Raw genomic sequence first — 19,066 nt, 5'->3', positions numbered from 1 at the left:
CAGTAGGCATGTCTTTAAAGGTTTATTAGTTAGTTCAAACTCAGTTGGCCTATAAAAAAAAAGGTTTTTACATCCAGAACCAGACTGTTGCACTCTATTGGTTGAACGAGTCTTGTTTTGTTGGGCTGATGTGGCATGACATGATGGCAACAAATCAAAAGAGAGCCTTTTTTAAGAAAGCAGACAGCAGATCTTTGCAGACGTTCTAAGCAATTAGGAGCATCTCTCCTCTTGTTGCTCTCTATTTTCCCCTTTTATCCTCTTTCTTTTCTTTCTGTCTTCTCTTCATTCTCTGTGCACCTCTTTTGGCATGGATAAGGCAATCTAATGTGGGACTACTCCTATGAGTTCTCTTTATTTTGCACCTTTGCAAAATCATAAGGGAGGAAAGGGGAAAGAATGAGAGATCGCAAAGAGAAAGATGAAGGAGAAACAATAAAGAGAGAATGAGAGGAAAAGAGAGAAATGGTGGGGGCCTGGGAGTGCACGTCAGCGCTGCTGAGAAGAACCTAATTTTCCAAGACCATCTGTTACCAGTCCCTGAGCTGAAAGCTCCATTTATGTCATTCTTACCACTGCCACACAAGCAAAGTGTCCTCTCTACTGCTGCATGCACCACAACTCTGACTCTTTCATCAGCAACTCACTGTCATTCTAACAATCATATGGCAGATTTATAGCCTAAACATAAAACAATATTTAAGCAATATCACACTAGAGTGCTGTTGTTCTGAATACTGCTGTAATTCGGCTGCAGGTATTGTCATGGATGATGTTGCTTTTATACAACACTTCAATAAGCTGGAAGTAATTATGGAGTAACTTACATTTTACACACAATTGCCAACAGCAGCCTACTTCTGCTTCAGCAAGGAAAATTATGAACTAATGAATTCAAAACAAAACCAGCGCTAAATTGAGCAGTGTCTATAAGCAACACACTGTTTTTTTTTATTCAATGAATCAGTTGAGTGAATGATTCAATGGCTCGCTCATAAGATTTTTCCGTTTTTGTTAAGAATTTGTTTCTGAATTAATCAGCAGTGTGAAAGACTTGGGCTGCGTCCAAAATCGCATACTCTCTTGAGTAGGCACTTATTTTGAATAAGTAACGACTTAAATATATAAAAAATAGATTCTATATAGTATGAGAGTGTGTAGTATGAATGTAATCCGGACGTACTACATTCGCCATGTTGTCATTATCACATGACCAACCAGCGTCAGTTGCGTCGCTTCACCGTCATTCATAAAACTTCTCCCGTGGCCTCATGGGATAGTAAGTGTCCATCATATGCACACTTCAGAATCTTTTTCTCGTCTACGATATAGTAGGGAAGTATGCGATTTTGGATGCAGCCTCGGTTTATTCATGAATCAGTGTTGTTTTAACAAATCGGATGAATGAATGATTCACTGACTTACTCACGAGGACGGGACGAACTGTCACTGGCTTTTGTCTGCAATCTCCATTTACTGTTGGCAAGAAAAACAATCTTTTAAAAAAGGGCTAAAATCATGTAGTGTGTGGGGAAAATAAGGGCTTACAATGCTTTTGGGAAACGCAAAACTTTTGACAGTTCTTCTGAAACTCACAAACACAAAAGTGGAGTGATACAAATGGTGAAAAGTTCCAGTGCTGTTGGATTGAAGCTAATAAAAATAAATAAACAAAATCTGTAAAAAGTTGATTTTTTCCCAAAAATACCATAGCATGATTAATAATGTCAGAATGTACATGCATCTTGATGCAGATGTAAAACTGTTTTATTGCTCTGCTCTGTTATCTCTGATATAAAGCATAAAATATTCAAATCAACAGCTGCCAGAACTGTACGTTTTTACATAATGGCCTGGTTTCACAGACATGGCTTAGATTAAACCAGGATTAGGCTTTAGTTCCATTTGGACATTTAAATAGCTTTTATAAGCACGCCTTATATAATAAAAAAAACATTACTGGTGTGCATCTTGAGACAAAACAATGGCACTGACATAGTTTAAGATATGTCAGTGCAATTTTCTTTCAGTCAAAACAGCTTAAGCATGCATTTTAGTCTAGGACCAGGCTTAAAACTTGTAAAGTATAAGTATACTTGGGGGTATAAGTCTGAAGTGTAGCGAAGGCAACATAAGTAGAGGATTGACAGTGAATAGCTGAGAAACAGAGACGAAACACTGCAGGGGGTTAAGAAATAGGCACGGAAAATGGAAAAGGCCATGCATGCTGTGTTCAAAGCACTGCCTGAACACTGTAGTTTACCTGGCTGACTCTTTTCTATTGATGGGTGCTGGATTGTTTGCACTATACTGTGACTGAGTGAGACACTCCTTAAATCAATTTGTGGGGAGATCACGCTGTAACCTTTGCAGCGAGATGCAGGGTGGTCAGGAGATATCGAACGTAAGGGCGCCCACACACTATACCTGTATTGAAAAGATGTCTGGTTAGCCTAACCTGGTAACCTAACAACATAGAAAAACTCTGTGTTTCCGTGCATAATAGTTAAGTAAATACAATATGATTGTACATAAAAAATGTATATTCTGTGTCAAAAAGTATGTTGACTAAACACAAATATCTATATGTCATATAATAATGTCATCAATTAGCCTAAGGATTCCCTTCCAGACATTTTGAAAGAAATTAATACTTCAATTTATTAAAAGTGACAGTAAATATATTTCATTGTTACAAAACCAGTCGTTCTCATGCACCGGTAGAAGTCTGATTTCCTCGGGCTGGTGTTTAACTTGCTTAACCACTCAAAGCAAATTGTCAGCAAAAAGTTGAATTTTAGCATCGTCATCACATTGACTATGACCTTTTAAAGAAGAAATTTGCATAGAAACAGAGGTCCTTGATGACAAAAGATGCATGCAGATGACTGTCTTCGAGGTTACAAATTTAAAGAGGTTCGGCGATGGCTCACAACCTGAGGAAAACGTAATTGGATGTAGTGATGTGACCATTGCAATATGACAGCAGATCTTTATCGCCTCTCTCTCCCTCTCTCTCTCTTTCTCTCAGTGAAACTGAGCTTATGACACACTTTACTTTGACCAACTCTTAAGTAGGTCGAACGAGTTGAGACGTCCTTGGTGTCTGTCTCAGTGCGCTATGAAGAACAAAACACGAGGTCTCCTTGACTTTCCCATACTGTTTTCAGTCAGAAATATTTTCTATTCACCACCTTCTCTGCATCTGTGAAAATGATCTGTTAGCGTTCAGCCAGGTAGGCCTACATATCAACCGGTATCAGGACACTGGTTATTTTCTTAATATTTAACAGTCATTATGGACTCCATTCTCAAAGACACAATAATAGTCATAGGTGAACTCAAAAACTTTTCACCATTTGAACCTTTTAAAACCAAAATTTCAACTGATATGCCTACGTGTACAAGGTTTCAGAATTCAGGTATACCAACTGGGGCCATTAAATTGAGATGCCTATAACTATACACAGTTGAAAAGTTTGGGTTTTTGAACGTTTTTAAAAATAAGTCTCTAATGCTCACCAAGGCTGCATTTATTTGAACAAAAATACAGAAAAAAAGAAGAAAAATCTATAGGCTATATAGCAACCAGTCCTCTGTGTTTTACACGATCTTTCATAAATCATTCTAATATTCTGATTTGGTGCTCGTAGGCTAACATTTCTTATTAACAGAGCTGGAAAAAGTTGAAAGTCGGAAACTGTGATAATTAATAGAAAATTTCAACGAACAGCGTTCATTTGGAACAGTGGTTTTCGAACAGCTATACGCACTTGGCAAAAATACCATGACAAACTCAAGTGTGTGTAGAACACAGAGCAAAAGGAAACAACGCTATCGCCACTCACAAAGACGCGTGGAAGAACACGCGATAGAGCAGCAAAATGAGACAATTCACTGTGATATTAATGATATATCTTTCTCATACGTGACATTCATTTAGAAAACCCAAACTGGCAGACGCCAGGTTCGCAGACGTGTAGAAGCAGGAGTGTTTTGACATATTAAATGACTGCAGACACAGTGGTGCTCTCCCCGCTCTGCATTCAGCCCACGTTTCCGGAACATTCTGAGCGCGCGCTCCTGTGGCTCTGCCTGACCCACCGCCAGCCCTCCTCAGATCACATTCAAAGTGATTGTGCTGTTCAATATTTCATTGACATCAGCCTCAAAGATTGTTGCTACAGTGACACCAGAGATAATTATTTTTACCAGTCTTTTTTGAGATGTTTTTACCCCCTCCTCTCCCTGGCTCCAGCCATTCCTGTGGAGAATTGTTCTGCATAAATCAGCTGATGGAATATTGAATCAGCCTCACCGCAGGGAATGTGTTTTTGTGTGTGGTATGTGTGACTGATTACTATTACAACGAGTCAATGCGCAAAACCAGGCAAACAGTGCCGCGAAGTGGGCAGTTCTGGAACACAAAACATGAACGTTCAGTCATCGTTTATCACCTTCATGTCGTTGCAAATGCTAACCCATATTACTAGCTATTATTACTTTATTGTTATTATAGTCCAGTGATTGACGTTACATCTTGACTGACTTAGAGGTTTGAAATCAATCAGGTTCTGGTGTAACAGATTATCTGCCTCGTACAGAAATCATATTGCGCGGAAAGAGCGCCGCCATAAGCAGCGTCACAATATAATTATAATCATATTGCCCAAGGTAAGGACATCTGCCAGGCAAATAAATGTTATAATGCAATGCAAACGTCTGAGATCCTTGGGGAAACACTATTGTTATCCACAAGCTGTGATTATGTGCACATTTAATAGCTTTTTCTTACAGGCATTCTAATGAAATACTCTTCAAAAAAGATGTCGAACAGGTCTTGCACGCACGTTGCATAATATCCATAAAGTTGAATAAATCAATTTTGGCATTCCAGCCCCAGATCAACTGTTCGGAGGGGAGTCAGTTTAGTCTAAATGCCAAAGAAACCTTGAAAGCAACAACAGATCGTTTATTGTTTGATCTACATACATGAAACCAATTAGTGCAAGAAATATGCTATTACAAAGCAATAATACAAAGTATTGTCTCAGAACACAGTGCATGCTTAGTATGTGCTTTGCAATGCACCTGTGTGTGTTGTCATTAAAATATTCCTCTGAGAAATGCAATGCCCTGAGGAAGGAACACAAAGAGGCATAAAATCTTCAGATTTCCCCCTCCGGTTCACTGTTTTTATGAATCACTAATCACTAGGCCAACACAAGCTCTCTGCAGACAGGGGCCCGGGGTTACTGTGGTTACATGGGAACCCTGCAGACATCATTTGCACAAGACTGTCAGAGACTATTAACACCCCACCCCACATCAGGAGACCTCGAACAGGTCAGTGCTGCTAATTAATTGCATGGACACATATTTAAGAAGACTTGAGCTGTCTACATATAATTTTTTTTTTTTAAATCAACTACATTGTATAGAAGTACACAACCCCATTCATGTCTATCATAATTCTGCCGGATCGAGGGTCCACAGCCCAATGGTTTGAGCTCTTTCGTAGACCAACAACAGGCTGCAATGCAATAGTAAATCGAAATGAGCTGACAATTGCTCTGCACTGGAATCTTTTTTAGTTCAGGTTGACTTTGGTCAAATTGGTTTAGTGTTTTCTTGCTCGGTTTGTAGTATCCAAACATTTAAAGGTAGGGTAGGCAATTTCAGAGAGGCTAGCAATAGCAAGCTAGCCTCCCACCCTCCCTTCAGAGCGTATCTAAAGCCACGCCTCCTTCCAAAACACATGAACGCACAGAGACAGAGCAGATTCTGCAAAGCATCACGCGATATGACTTTAAATTACCTCATGCCTCAAATCGCATAACATTGCAATAATAATAAACGTAAACGACTTACAGAGCTCTTACTAGTACCACCTGACTTCTGCAGATTCATTTCACCGTTGATAGCATTGACAGTAAAGGCCCTTAAAAGGCCCTTCGCACGCTAAAAAATAAATACGACCTCACGTTATGTCAATCACACTTGCACACTGCCTCCGAAACTTTCGTCCGTCAAAAAAAATTCAGATCAGGTTCGATTTTCTGCGTTTTTCGCATCCGTAACAAGTATTTGAATGGTGTTTTGACAATTTAGAGCCATAGAATGACGGATACGAAAAAACGCATGCGAAAATTTCGGATTCAGTGTGCAAGGACCTTTACGCATAAATCCGAGTCTGAGTGAACAGCTCCGGGTAGAACGTCACGGGTTGCCATCTCGTATTTACAGTTGTGATGGCGTGAACGCAGCATAAGATCGTTGTTTTGGTTCAGGAGGAACTGTAAAAGGCGGCTGCTGTTTGTTTTTGGTGCTCAGTGGCTGTCTGTGTCTACAACTCTACAACTATGAAAATACATATGTTGACAAGCACCCGAATGCAATGATTGGACAAAAATGTTTTGGTCCTGAGACTTCCACATAAGCTATATACAGTAAGTAATTTTTTTATTATTTAGACCACTTCTAATATTGCCATCACGATGTGAAGAGAGTTTCGAGCAGTATAGCAAAAATAAAACAAATTGCCTACCCCACCTTTAATTATATATTGTACTATTGCATCGTATTTAGTGCGCAGTGAACACTTGATGCCATTTCCTAACCTAATTTTAGCCCTGTTGGAAGGGGCGTGTCTGCTGTGAGATTTTAATGTTAAACACCCACTGCTATGATTGGCTAACATCTGTTCATATAAGTATTACTTAAGGAACTCTCTCAATCTTTTTCTACGTTTTTAATATTACAGCTGTCGAGGTTAACTAATCATGAAAAGTGTTGACCATAGTCGCATAGATCCTGTTGCATGAAAGGTTGCAGTAATGAGCATTGTAGATAACAGCATCTGTTGAGTGCATGAGTGCATTGATCTCGTCATTGCTACTCGATTTCTGCACTCTCAGGAATGCTTGCTTTCATTTTAACAGTGCAAACATTATATACATACATACTCACACACACACACACACATATATATATATATATATATATATATATATATATATATATATATATATATATATATATATATATATATATATATATATTCTAACGTTCCCCTAACGTTAAATTCTAACCAGAGTTCATAGTACACATTTCTACCAAGAAATTTCCATGACCTTTGAGGCAAATATTCATGACCTAACGTTCCATGAATGTAAAATAAGAATAAAAATCCATGTTCAAATTTCAAATTACAGCATATCTTAACTAATTAATGACAAGCTAGGTTTAATACAAAATAAGATGGTTAGATAAAATACTGTGTCTGACCCTCGGAACTCCACGGTGTAGCAACGGATTAACATAATTTACTTACAATACGTAGACAAAGTGTCCAGTAACACTGACAGTAACTTTACAAGGTGGCAGTGCCAGAGACAAACTTTTGGAATACAAAATTTGGTAACTAAGAAGATTTTAAAACATCCTATTTACCATTAATCTAATTGAATATAACCAATCAATCATCAGCAAGATAACCCTATTTGAATTCTCCAAAAACAGTCAAGTTTATTTTTTCGTTTCTGCAATTTACACCTAATTACAAACTGCAACTGCCAGATGTTACCCCATGCCAGGGTCAGAAATGAACTTTTCCATTAAGTGGCCCCTTCCAGTTGATTCCCAGGGGCATTTTTATGATTACCTGTCTTGTCTTTTATGTCAAATACTTAAATTTAACCAATTACTTAAAAATCAATCAGAATACTATATAGACTGTTACCAATAAAATGTTATCATCAAAAGCCATCTTTACACTGCAAAAAATGGAAAAAGAAGCTGCATCTGAAGGTGCTCATTACAGGATTATTGTTGATTAATGCTCTTGATATTGTAATAATGATTATTAATGTCTATTAATAGAACATAAAAATGCTACATAAAGATGTTTTTGTTTAGAGAAACTGCATTTATGTTCTGGCTACACAGATAAAACAATCTAAGAACCATTTATTGAATTATTTTAATGCTTTTTACAGTTTAGAAATTTAAGACTTCACATAGGCTAATCTTATCATCATGATGTTAAGTTATATTAACTGGAATAAACTGTATACAGAAAGGGAGCAGAGAATGTGAACAATTGTAAAGCTGTCCATAACTTGGGTCTAGCGCGAGTTTAAGCACTCACCATCTTCTCTACCACTGCACTGTTCCATGTGTAAATCCAATTGTGTGTTGTATGTGTATAGTTAGATTACTCTTTCAACAGGTTAGCTATGTGGAGGTTTTTATTGGCTGTGTATAGTTTCTGTTTTATGTTTATTCAAACATTATGTAACACCGTGGTCTTGAGTTAAAATATTTCACTCCTTTGTCTCCACATACAACTTGAACTTCAACGAGAGCTAAAAGCCTCAGAACCAAAATATCTACAAGTAACTAAGAGTCCAAATTAAAGAGGACAGCAATCAGGTGACTATGAGCTCAGGTGACGCAACAATTGTTGTGCTAGGTTTACTTTGTATATTGCTGACATTGGAGTCCTATGCTATTTAACATTTAATGTCCCCCTGTAGTCAATTGCATCCCTTAAAACTCATCTTTGATCACCAAAATGACATTTAAACTACACCCATGCTTCATTTAGTATACACAGATCCATTAATATGCAAATTAACCCCACCTTCACCAGCTCAGAGATTCGCTGTCAATTTTACTCGTTACTGTAGCAAATGCTGCACAATGGTATCGCTCCTTACTTCAGACATAACTAATGATTATCCTTTTGCTTGACTACTTTATCAAACAGCTAATAATGTGCTAAGTCTAACGTTACACAAACAATGTTACCTTTCACAATCTCAGACAGCTGCCTTGTAAAAATCTGCACAGAAACACTTTGAACATCAACCAGTGTCAGTGGAGAAAGGCAGTTCATCACAACATATACATAATTCACCCGACAGAAAAATATTCCGGGATAACCTGGCTTCTCTTGAGACTCCCCTGATTCACAGCAGATAGTGATATGCTGAAGCCCACCGTGGGCACGTTGACGTGATTGGTTACAAGGTAGTTTGTGACGCAAGAAATGCCAGCGATTTCAAACCGTATTTTTTAGACTTTTTCACTGCAGTTTTAAGGAGAAAATACTCAGGTGTTGACTTATGAATTTCCACATGGTTTTCTTAAAGCACATTAAAAACTTGATTTTCAACACAGGGGGTCTTTAAGCCAAAACATCAAAATCCAGCACTCAAAGACATCAGGATTCACTTTTTTTAAAGAATTTATTTGTTGACAATGTACAAGAACATTTTCAGGCCGATGGTCTTCCCTGAAGGTCTTACTGTAAGAGGAAAGAAAAGGCATTACAGTGAGATTTATATAAAACATTCCAGTCTTAAACTACTACACACAAAATACCTATACAAATACCTACATATCACATCTACCAATGACAAATGCTCACTTCAAGGGTGAGTATAACAGGGACAGGTTGTTTCTGAATACTCCAGGGGATACGGTCACACTTGCAGACATGCAGTCAAGTGGCTAGTTAACCTCAAATGAGTGAATGCTAACCACACACAGGATGTTACAAATGAATAGCGACTTATAGCCAAATAGGCTGGCTGGAACAATTTAAAGTACATAAATTAAAATAGATATTTGTATCCATGTTAGAAACACAGGATCTTTTAAATATCTGCAAGTGGGGTGAGGCATTAGGATTGAACATGCAGAGCACTTCAAGTAACTGGTAAAAGTGGATCACATCAGCACATCATGCCGATTGCCACTCTACCTTCCTTCTCCTGAAACCTCAAGTCTTTTACTTCTGTAAACATCCGAGGGAGGCAAAAGAGAGCAAAAGATCGGACAAAAGTGAGAACTTTCAACTAACACTAGAAATGCTCTCTGAAATGCAGACTTTCATGCGACGCCCCAGAAAACAGATTGTCACATGAATTTGCAAATAGTTTTCAGAGAGCAATTACAATTTAGCTTGTTCTACAGATTACTAAATATTCCAGCACTTCACTATTAGTGACTACACTACTTATGGGGGACTATGGCCTATTGTTTTCTACCACATACTGGTCAATAGCATTAGCCATCAACATAGTAGCTATATATCTGGAGTCAACTTTTCAGATCACTCCAGACTCTCCTTCCACAACAGTTAGTCTACTTGTGAAAGTATTTACCTTCTACAGTCCAGATGTAGATTTGATAATGGAGGAAAGATGACAAGTTACATATTATGACAGTGACGACAAAAACATCTATCACGGGCAGAAGAAACAAAAGTGCTCGGAAGCTTTAACAGGAACTGATAAAGCAAAACTGAACCTTACCTTCTTGCCAGAAGCACCAACAGAGGCTTTCTTGATTCCTCTAACTTTCTTCATTCTGTTCTTGCGTTCCTTGCGCTGTTTTCTGGATGTCTTTTTCTTCTCATAAAGGCCATGCTGAGTAGAAAAGACAAAACAACCTTAAATTTTTGATTTTCAAGCTAACTCTAAATAAAGCAGCATAGTAGACCAACTACCAGTGCTGTAAGAAACTCCATCCACTTGTAGCAAACAAGCATCAAGTGTTGCATGATTTGAGGAAAATAATCTTAGCGATTTTGATTTCTGATAGAAAATTGTGATTGCAATTTAAAATGTAATTTTTAAAAAGTTTGCTGTGCTTGTTTGAAAGGACTGAACAATTTTTGGCCAAACATTGTGATTTAAATTACTATTAAATTAAAGCACATGAAATATGACTCATATTCACTAAAATAAGTTTAAGAAAAAAATTATTCACAGTACAAGAGTCAAAATTACAATATTTATCAGTCTTACATTTTTTTAAAACAAAATCAACCTATTATTTTCGCAAAGACACGCAAAAAGTCCTTGAAATCAGCTAGGTTACAAGTGCTTCTCATTACAAGTTTGGGAAGATATATTCCCAAATGCACATTATATGAGACCCAAACTCAAAGTAGAGGTAGCGCATACATTTCATTAAAATGCGGCCTTGACGGCTTAATAATCACACTAAGATTTTATTTTGATTAATCGTGCAGCCCTACTAGAATCAGTCAGTGGCGTACCCTTTGCAGCCTGTATTTGGGCTCATTTTTCTTGGCGTAGTCCAAAGAGTCGTAGATCATGCCAAAACCTGTTGTCTTGCCACCACCAAACTGAGTTTTGAAGCCGAAGACGAAGACCACATCTGGGGTGGTTTTGTACATTTTTGCAAGCTTCTCCCTGATCTCAGTTTTGGGGACTGTTGCTTTGCCTGGATGCAGGACATCGACAACCTGAAACAATAAAAGTAAAGAATGAATGAGGAAACGCATTCTAAAAATCCACACTAAATCCCAATAAGCCAGCATACAAAATTTGCCACTACTTTACCATTTGCTTTCTCTGAAGCAGCCGGTTTGTCATAAACTTTCTGGTCCTGACAGTGACTGTGTCGTTCTGCAAAGAGAGACATTTGTTAGAACTCGAATAAAATTCTGTTTAGATACTTTCTGTTGAAATATTGAGGTGGTTTGATGAAAAAATTGCAGTAAGGCACTTTTCAAAGAACAGAATTAATACTACATGTTAGCCGCTTTTCTTACTCAGAACAGTTACTTAACAGTAATGTATAGATAAAAACCCAATAGCATCTATTAGTATTATTAAAAATGAAACGTGAGCATCTTGTATATAAGTAACGTTAGACTAACGCTGTGCAGTACAAGACACTTGCAATTTATGAGCATGAAACCATGGTTAGCGCTTTAGCTACATTAGCTTGTCTGGACCCAGTATTTAGTATTGAGCCCAACTGATATCTATCTAATTTCAGGTTTGCAGATACACGTTTATGACAACAATGTAACATTTTAACGCTGCTAGCCAGTGTTTAACAGTAGCACGATGGTAAGAACCGAGACACCAACATCTTACGGTCTTCCAAAAACATATCTGTACATATTATATCTTTTAAATGAAACTGTCAATTTATTATTATATATCCGTAGTGTGCTTCACGCTCGCAGTGACATTATAATATCGTTGGATGGAGAAGATTAAGTCAGATTTCCTAATCATTTGTTCACAGTCGACTCACCATCTTGGCGTCGGCTCGCTCAGGGACGAGGAAAAGGAAGAAGGACCTGTAGGTGCCCGAGATTATGCCGGAGCGGTGGAATAGTATAATGAGGTACTGCCTGACTGAAAAGCGATACCAAATCAAATTTGTATTCAAACAATGTTTACATAATTGTTCTAATAAATATAAGACTGAAAGTGATATGTGAAAGTGAAAAAAAAAGTGTTATTTTTTGGATATTTAATTAACATCACACCAACAAATTCATAGTTATCATTTGTAAGTCACGACTGCTTTAAATGAAAATGTTCTAGTTATCTGAACTAACTTGTCACATTACTAACTGACAAATAAGATGTTACAATTTCTAAACGTTTTATTAAACAACGAGTAGGCTAGTAATCTAATTCGTTGATATTATGAATTTTCGATTTTCAACAGCTAGGTGTCAGTCGCGCACCATTAAATTACATCGGACCTCAAGATAAAGGATTAATTTAATTTTGTTACTCACTATAACAATTACTCAAGTTGTCAATGACTGACAAACCAAGCAGACATAAGGAGATCCATACGGTGTATCTGAGGTAAATACGGTGTAATATTATATTATATAATTATTAATTAGGCCACGCGGCCTTTCTGTGTGAAGTTTTTGTATGTTTCCTCCGGGTAGCCTACTCCGGTGTCCCCCACAGTTCAAGGACATACAGTTGAGGTAAATTGGAGAGTTAAAATGACCTGTGTGTGTGAGAGATTCCTGTGATGGACTGGCCATCTGTCCATGGTGCTTGCTTCTGGCCCTTGCCATAAGCAGAAATCTTATGAGTGGACTTGCAGACAATACATTTTATTACACAGCAAAGACAAAACATTTTCAAATGTATTTATTTAAGAGTCTGTTATTGTGTTGGAAACATTGTTATATTATGCCTCTGTTATATTATATTATGCTAGTACTACCTTTCAAAAGTTTGGGCTCAGAAATGAATAATTCAGCAAGGATACATTAAATTGATCAAAAGTAACAGTAAAAACATTTATATTGTTTCCAAAGATTTTATTTTTCAAATAAATGCTGTTCTTTTGATATTTCTATTCATCAAATAATCCTGAAAACATTTGATCAATTTCAACAAAAATATGAAGCTGCACAACCGTTTTCAACATTGATAATAAAAAGAAAATATTCTTGAGCAGAAAATCAGCATATTAGAATGATTTCTGAAGGATCATGTGACACAGAAGACTAGAGTAATGATGCTGAAAATTACAGCTTTGCCATCACAGGAATGAATTTATATTTTAAAATATATAAAAATGTATAACCGTTAGATTATATATCAGTCTCTAATACATCTTGCATGCATTCTATTGCTCTCAACATAAATTCTCTCCTCCAGAGATGACAAAGATGTTCGCATGTTTGATCTTGCAGATTGCACCTGCTCAAATATGTATTCTGGGCATGACAGAGATGTCTTCATCCTGTCTGGCAGACTTACAATAAGTTACTTTCGATTTGTCCTTCACATCTACACGGTGACTGGACCTCCTAATGCAAAGGGAAAGAGTGGACATGCAGTTCTTCTGGAAGTTCTCATTCATGAAAGCGTAGATAATAGGATTGTTGAAAGAATTTGAAAAGCCTATGGCCTGTGTGACAGCAATAATCATATTGATTGTGATGTCATCATGCTTCTTGTTCAGGTAACCTGGAAACAAGAAAGCGAAGCTGAAATTTGAAAGAAGACACACTTTGAGACTGTAATGTGCACAGATATTTGGTTACACTTTGTCATTGTTACAGTGTAATTATATATTAAAGTACTGAGTAATATTAAAGGGATACTCCACTTTTTTCGGAAATAAGCTCATTTTACATCTCCCCCAGAGTTAAACAGTTGAGTTTTACCGTTTTAGAATCCATTCAGCCGAACTCCGGGTCTGACGGTACCACTTTTAGCATAGCTTAGCACAGATCATTGATTCTGATGAGTCCAGTAGCATTTCTTTCAAAATGACCAAAGAGTTTCAATATTTTTCCTATTTAAAACTTGACTCTTCTGTAGTTAAACCGTGTACTAAGATCGACGGAAAATGAAAAGTTGCGATTTTCTAAGCCTATATGACTAGGAACTACTCTCATTCCAGCGTAATAATCAAGGAACTGTGCGGCTGTACCATGAGTGCAGCAGGCGTAATGATATGACGCAGCGCCTGAAAATAGGTCTAATAGGTTAGACAAACTTAGTCCCGGTCACGTTGGAAGAAGTTACCGGGCTGGGGACTATTTTCAGGCGCTGCGTCATATCATTACGCCTGCTGCACTCATGGTACAGCCACATAGTTCCTTGATTATTACGCTGGAATGAGAGTAGTTCCTAGCCATATAGGCTTAGAAAATCGCAACTTTTCATTTTCCGTCGATCTTAGTACACGGTTTAACTACAGAAGAGTCAAGTTTTAAATAGGAAAAATATTGAAACTCTTTGGTCATTTTGAAAGAAATGCTACTGGACTCATCAGAATCAATGATCTGTGCTAAGCTATGCTAAAAGTGGTACCGTCAGACCCGGAGTTCGGCTGAATGGATTCTAAAACGGTAAAACTCATCTGTTTAACTCTGGGGGAGTTGTAAAATGAGCTTATTTCCGAAAAAAGTGGAGTATCCCTTTAATTAAGTGCATGTACTAACTATAGAGTTAGGGTAGGATTTGGTTGAGGGTTAGTTGCATGTAATTATGCATAATTTACTCTTATTACTATTGTAAGTACATATGTAACAAGAACACTATAAAATAAAGTGTTACCAGATATTTTACTAGACACATTGATGTTCTTACTGTACTCAAACAGCATATGAACCGTATGGAAAGGTGCCCAGCAGACAGTAAACAGCACAACAATGGTGACCATCATCTTGATCGCCCTTCGCTTCTTTCTGTTGCATTAAGAGGGAGGATTGCATAATGAGTGACTGATCGTAATCATTAGCAGCAGTTAGTCAATTATATATTTAAAAGAAAACATTATAAAACAAGCAATAGTCATTTAGATCAGAGGCAGTCATATACAGTGTGTGCTGATAAGGTAAAAATGATTACCTGAATATTTTGCTAACCTCCCTTTGGTTCATGGCATTGAGAACTGAGGAGTCCCCAACTTGTTTGCGAATCCAGAGCTCAATGCCAATTCTGGTGTAGAGTATCAGCATGGCCGCAAGTGGCAGGAGGAAGAGGAACACTAGAATGAAGGTGGCATACTCCTTCCTGTGGGCGCTCGAGCTCCAGCGCTCCTGACAGCATACATGATGGAGATCATACAGAAAGTCATATTTCACCTGTACACAGAGGGATTTGAAATAACAAAGTAGACTATGAAAACCAGCCGTGGCATATGAAATGGACTGATGTTATTATGTGAATAGTCTACACAGTGGTGGTCAAAAGTTTGGAATAATTAAGATCTGTTAATGTTTTTGAAATAATGTTTCTTATTAAAGTTTCTTATGCTCACCAAGCTGAATTTATTATTCACTATTATAAACTATTATTATATATTTTAATTTATTCCTGTGATGGCAAAGCTGTATTTTCAGCATCATTACTCCAGTCTTCAGTGTCACATTATCCTTCAGAAAACATTCTAATATGCTGATTTGGTGCTCAATTAATATCAATTATTAAAAGGTGCCAAATTAATAATAGTGGTTCTTATTATTATCAATGTTGTTTTTGCTAATTCATATTTTGTGGAAACTGTGATATATATTTTTCAGGATTCTTTGATGACTTTTGTTTTGGTATTTGAAATATATATTTTTTGTAACATTATAAATGTATTTACTGTCACTTTATGAGTCCTTGTTGAATTAAAAGTTATGATTAACTTTTTAAATTAAAGTTAAAAGTTAAAAGAACTTTTCTTTTTTCAACACACCAACAAACACCTACACATTAAAAATATATTAATTATTCCAAACTCTTGACCACCAAATACTTTTTTCCTTAATTGGACCAGAAGGCATCTGAGAACTTTTAACAAGCTAAACCCTGGGGAAATCCTCAAGTTTGTAATGGTAATACACCCACAGAAATCACAGTATATCTATGCAGTGCCTGAATGCCAATGTTTGAACAAGCTGGCTGGGATGTTGAATTAAAAAAGGTAATGGAATGGAATTTTTCAGCCAAAAAAAAATAAAAATCTGAGCAGTACCTCTAGTTGTTGAACAAAGAGCATTGGGGATCCAATCACCATGGCTGCAATCCAGACAACGGCTAACACAGAAAGAAAAACACTCTTGAGATGCTTTATTCGATTTGTAATGCAAAGTATGCATTCAAATACTGCAAAAACAAATCTACATACCAAGCATTCGGTATGCTCTTTGTGGGGTGCACTGTCTTTTGATTTTCAAAGGGTGTACAATCCCCTGGTACCTCTCCGCAGCGATGCAGGTCATAGTGAGAATCCCAGTCACAATAGCAGTGGTCTGAACGAAGGGGACTGTTTTGCACACCAACACACCTACAAACATGTACATGTTTAAAGAGTTAAATTCCAAAGACAGTCTTTAGCTTAGGCAAAAATCTTATTACATTCAATCAAAACTTTTGTAGAAAATTGTATTTTTTTTCTAAATGATGAAACAACATTTAATCAAAGATTATTTGGAAGAACTTGGCATGTGTGTTTTAAATGAGGTTTAGAAACTTTCTCATTTTTGTCATTTAAGACGAATTGAACCCTTAATCAGCTAAATTAGCTTACAGTAGCCTAACTCAATTCGCTGGAATGAAACAGATGTTGTCAACAGCAAACAAAACGTGCAAAACAACATACTGCAAATTCACATCTGCATACATCCTTACAAACTTAGTTTTAAAGACTAATACAAATTATTTCGAAATGACACTCACCCCCAAACCACTCAGAGGAGATGTTCTGTAGCAGAGTGAACGGGATGCAGAAGAAAGATATCAGAAGGTCGCTGACTGCTAGAGAGCAGATGAAAATATTTGTGGCAGTCTGGATCCCGCGCTTTATTAAGACAATATAGACAACCAGACTATTGCCAATGAGAGCCAGGAGAAAAATCACCGTGTAAACAATAACAAACGTTGTTTTGGCGCTGGCCGGTAACTCAGGGATGTAAACCAACGGCTGAATCTGGTACGTCTCAATAAACTCCCGACGAGTAAGATTGTATAATTGTAGTAGTTGCTCCAACACTTCGGGAGTAATATTCATATCCCCCATTAAGCTGTTTTTTTGTTTTGTTTTTTGGGCCGAAAGAAATTAAAGTTCTACAAAGAGCAGACTGTTAGTCAGTTCTGCTCTGCTTCTATTTCGTGTCTCTTCACTAGGACTAGGACGTACAGTAGCAGCTCCCGAATCCCTTGGTGTGGTTTAGGGTATTTCATGCGACACGTCGGCTGTGTGTGTCTCAAAACCTATAGTGAGTTGATTTATGAGCGTCATAGACTGTCTATAGGTAAACTTACTGAGTGTGGAGAGTGAGACAGTCATTTGCTCAGTGGAATCCGAATGACATCACATATTTACTTTTTTTACGTGTTTCACCTTTGCAGAAGGCAGATTTAGCTATTACAATTAAAAGAACGAATAAATATGAGATGTGAAAGTATTAGATTAGAATATTAGAATATTATTATTATTAGATGTGATAGTTTCGTTAAACACCTTGTAAATCCAAATACAGATTCTTGAGACATGGGACAGAACTTTCCTTAGAATTAAAATAGCCAAAATAATGTATACTGTCTAATCAGTGAGGGATTATCTCAAGAATGTTGTAGTATTTAATTTATTTTCTCTTTGTTTTTTATTAAAGTGTCCCTATTATGCTATATATTTTAAAAGTGCTTAATTTTGTTTTAGAGTTCTCCTACAACAGGGTTACATGCATCAAAGGTAAAAAAAAACACTTTCATTTTCTCATAATTACACATCACAACATTTTTCAATGATTCTTGACTCAATGAAGAGTCTCTCTGAACCCCTCCTTTCTGCTAGCCTCTTCTCTGATTGGCCAGATGGCCCAGTCTTTGTGATTGGTCTACCGTTTACAGTGTGTGTTGGAAAAGAGACACTCATGACCATAACTGAATTTCAGCTCCAGAGGTTTCCTAAAGCTCAGCAATTAAATACACTGTAAAGACAGTAAGGATGGCATCGATTTTATATCAATCTGAGACCGAGTCCAATGATGAAACATTAGAAGAACTAGTTATTCAACCCGAACCTCCATTACAAGGATGACTTGAGCAGGGCGTTTCTCAGTGATGCACTACTCAGTTTGTAGTACATAATGAGATGTTTCAACTGTAAGTCCTCACCATCAGCATTAACAAGTGTATGTCCATCAACAAACCGATGTGTATATTTCTTATTTATTTAGGTGCACATAGAACTGTATCCTTAACTGTATCAATAACAGCGCATACATTAGCCGAGCATTAACGTGAATGACTGATGTAACATTAAAGCTCTATCCTTTTTCATTACTCAAAGTAGTAAGAACGACAGTGTAATGTGTATTTGTTCCTGAGTATTTGTGATTGGAGTAGTTCACTTTAAAATGAAAATTACCCCATACTCACCCTCAAGCCATCCTAGGTGCATATGACTTTCTTCTTTCAGACGAATACAATCGGAGTTACCGGTATATTAATAAACAGGTTTATATTGGCAGTGGATTGCAACTATCAGTATGAAGCTCAAAAAAGTGCATCTATCCATCATAAAAGAACTCCACACGGCTCCGGGGGGTTAATACCATAGACAGTAAAAGAAAAGGACACAGCGACCCCATTGGATTCAACGGAGAAAAGTGAAGTCAATTAGAAGCACTCACTTCCTGATGGCTGAGCGTACTGCGCAGACTCAAACTGAGCTCGACGACGTAGATGTGACGTGAGCAACCTGTCTGTCTTCTAGTAGCTGTGCCAAGAGAAATCTGAATCATTCCCTT

At 37.2% G+C, this 19,066-nt stretch overlaps 2 protein-coding genes across 2 annotated transcripts; both read right to left on the bottom strand.

Annotated features, from left to right (window-relative positions):
* Positions 1–9,232: 9,232 nt before the first annotated feature.
* rps24 (ribosomal protein S24) lies at positions 9,233–12,163 on the bottom strand. The gene is made up of 5 exons (XM_084390834.1): positions 12,085–12,163; positions 11,379–11,444; positions 11,072–11,281; positions 10,323–10,436; positions 9,233–9,310 (listed from the first exon to the last, which is right to left on the bottom strand). The coding sequence occupies exons 1-5, from the start codon at positions 12,085–12,087 to the stop codon at positions 9,308–9,310; spliced, it is 396 nt and encodes a 131-aa protein (XP_084246960.1). The 5' UTR covers positions 12,088–12,163; the 3' UTR covers positions 9,233–9,307.
* Positions 12,164–13,515: 1,352 nt separating this feature from the next.
* qrfpra (pyroglutamylated RFamide peptide receptor a) lies at positions 13,516–17,331 on the bottom strand (the record flags this gene model as incomplete). Its single annotated transcript, XM_084392031.1, has 6 exons — positions 13,516–13,781; positions 14,913–15,010; positions 15,174–15,409; positions 16,288–16,349; positions 16,441–16,599; positions 16,992–17,331. The coding sequence occupies 6 exons, from the start codon at positions 17,329–17,331 to the stop codon at positions 13,516–13,518; spliced, it is 1,161 nt and encodes a 386-aa protein (XP_084248157.1).
* Between the last annotated feature and the right edge of the window lie 1,735 nt (positions 17,332–19,066).

Source organism: Rutilus rutilus (assembly GCF_951802725.1).
Source record: "Rutilus rutilus genome assembly, chromosome: 20".
Classification (NCBI taxonomy): Eukaryota; Metazoa; Chordata; class Actinopteri; order Cypriniformes; family Leuciscidae; genus Rutilus; species Rutilus rutilus.
This window is presented reverse-complemented; position numbering and strand designations above follow the sequence as displayed.

Coding starts and splice junctions, on each gene's coding strand:
- rps24 (XM_084390834.1), bottom strand. Junction 11,282..11,378: donor TGCTTCAGAGAAAGCAAATG/GTAAAGTAGTGG, acceptor TTATTGTTTCAG/GTTGTCGATGTCCTGCATCC. Junction 10,437..11,071: donor CCAAATACAGGCTGCAAAGG/GTACGCCACTGA, acceptor TTTTCTACTCAG/CATGGCCTTTATGAGAAGAA.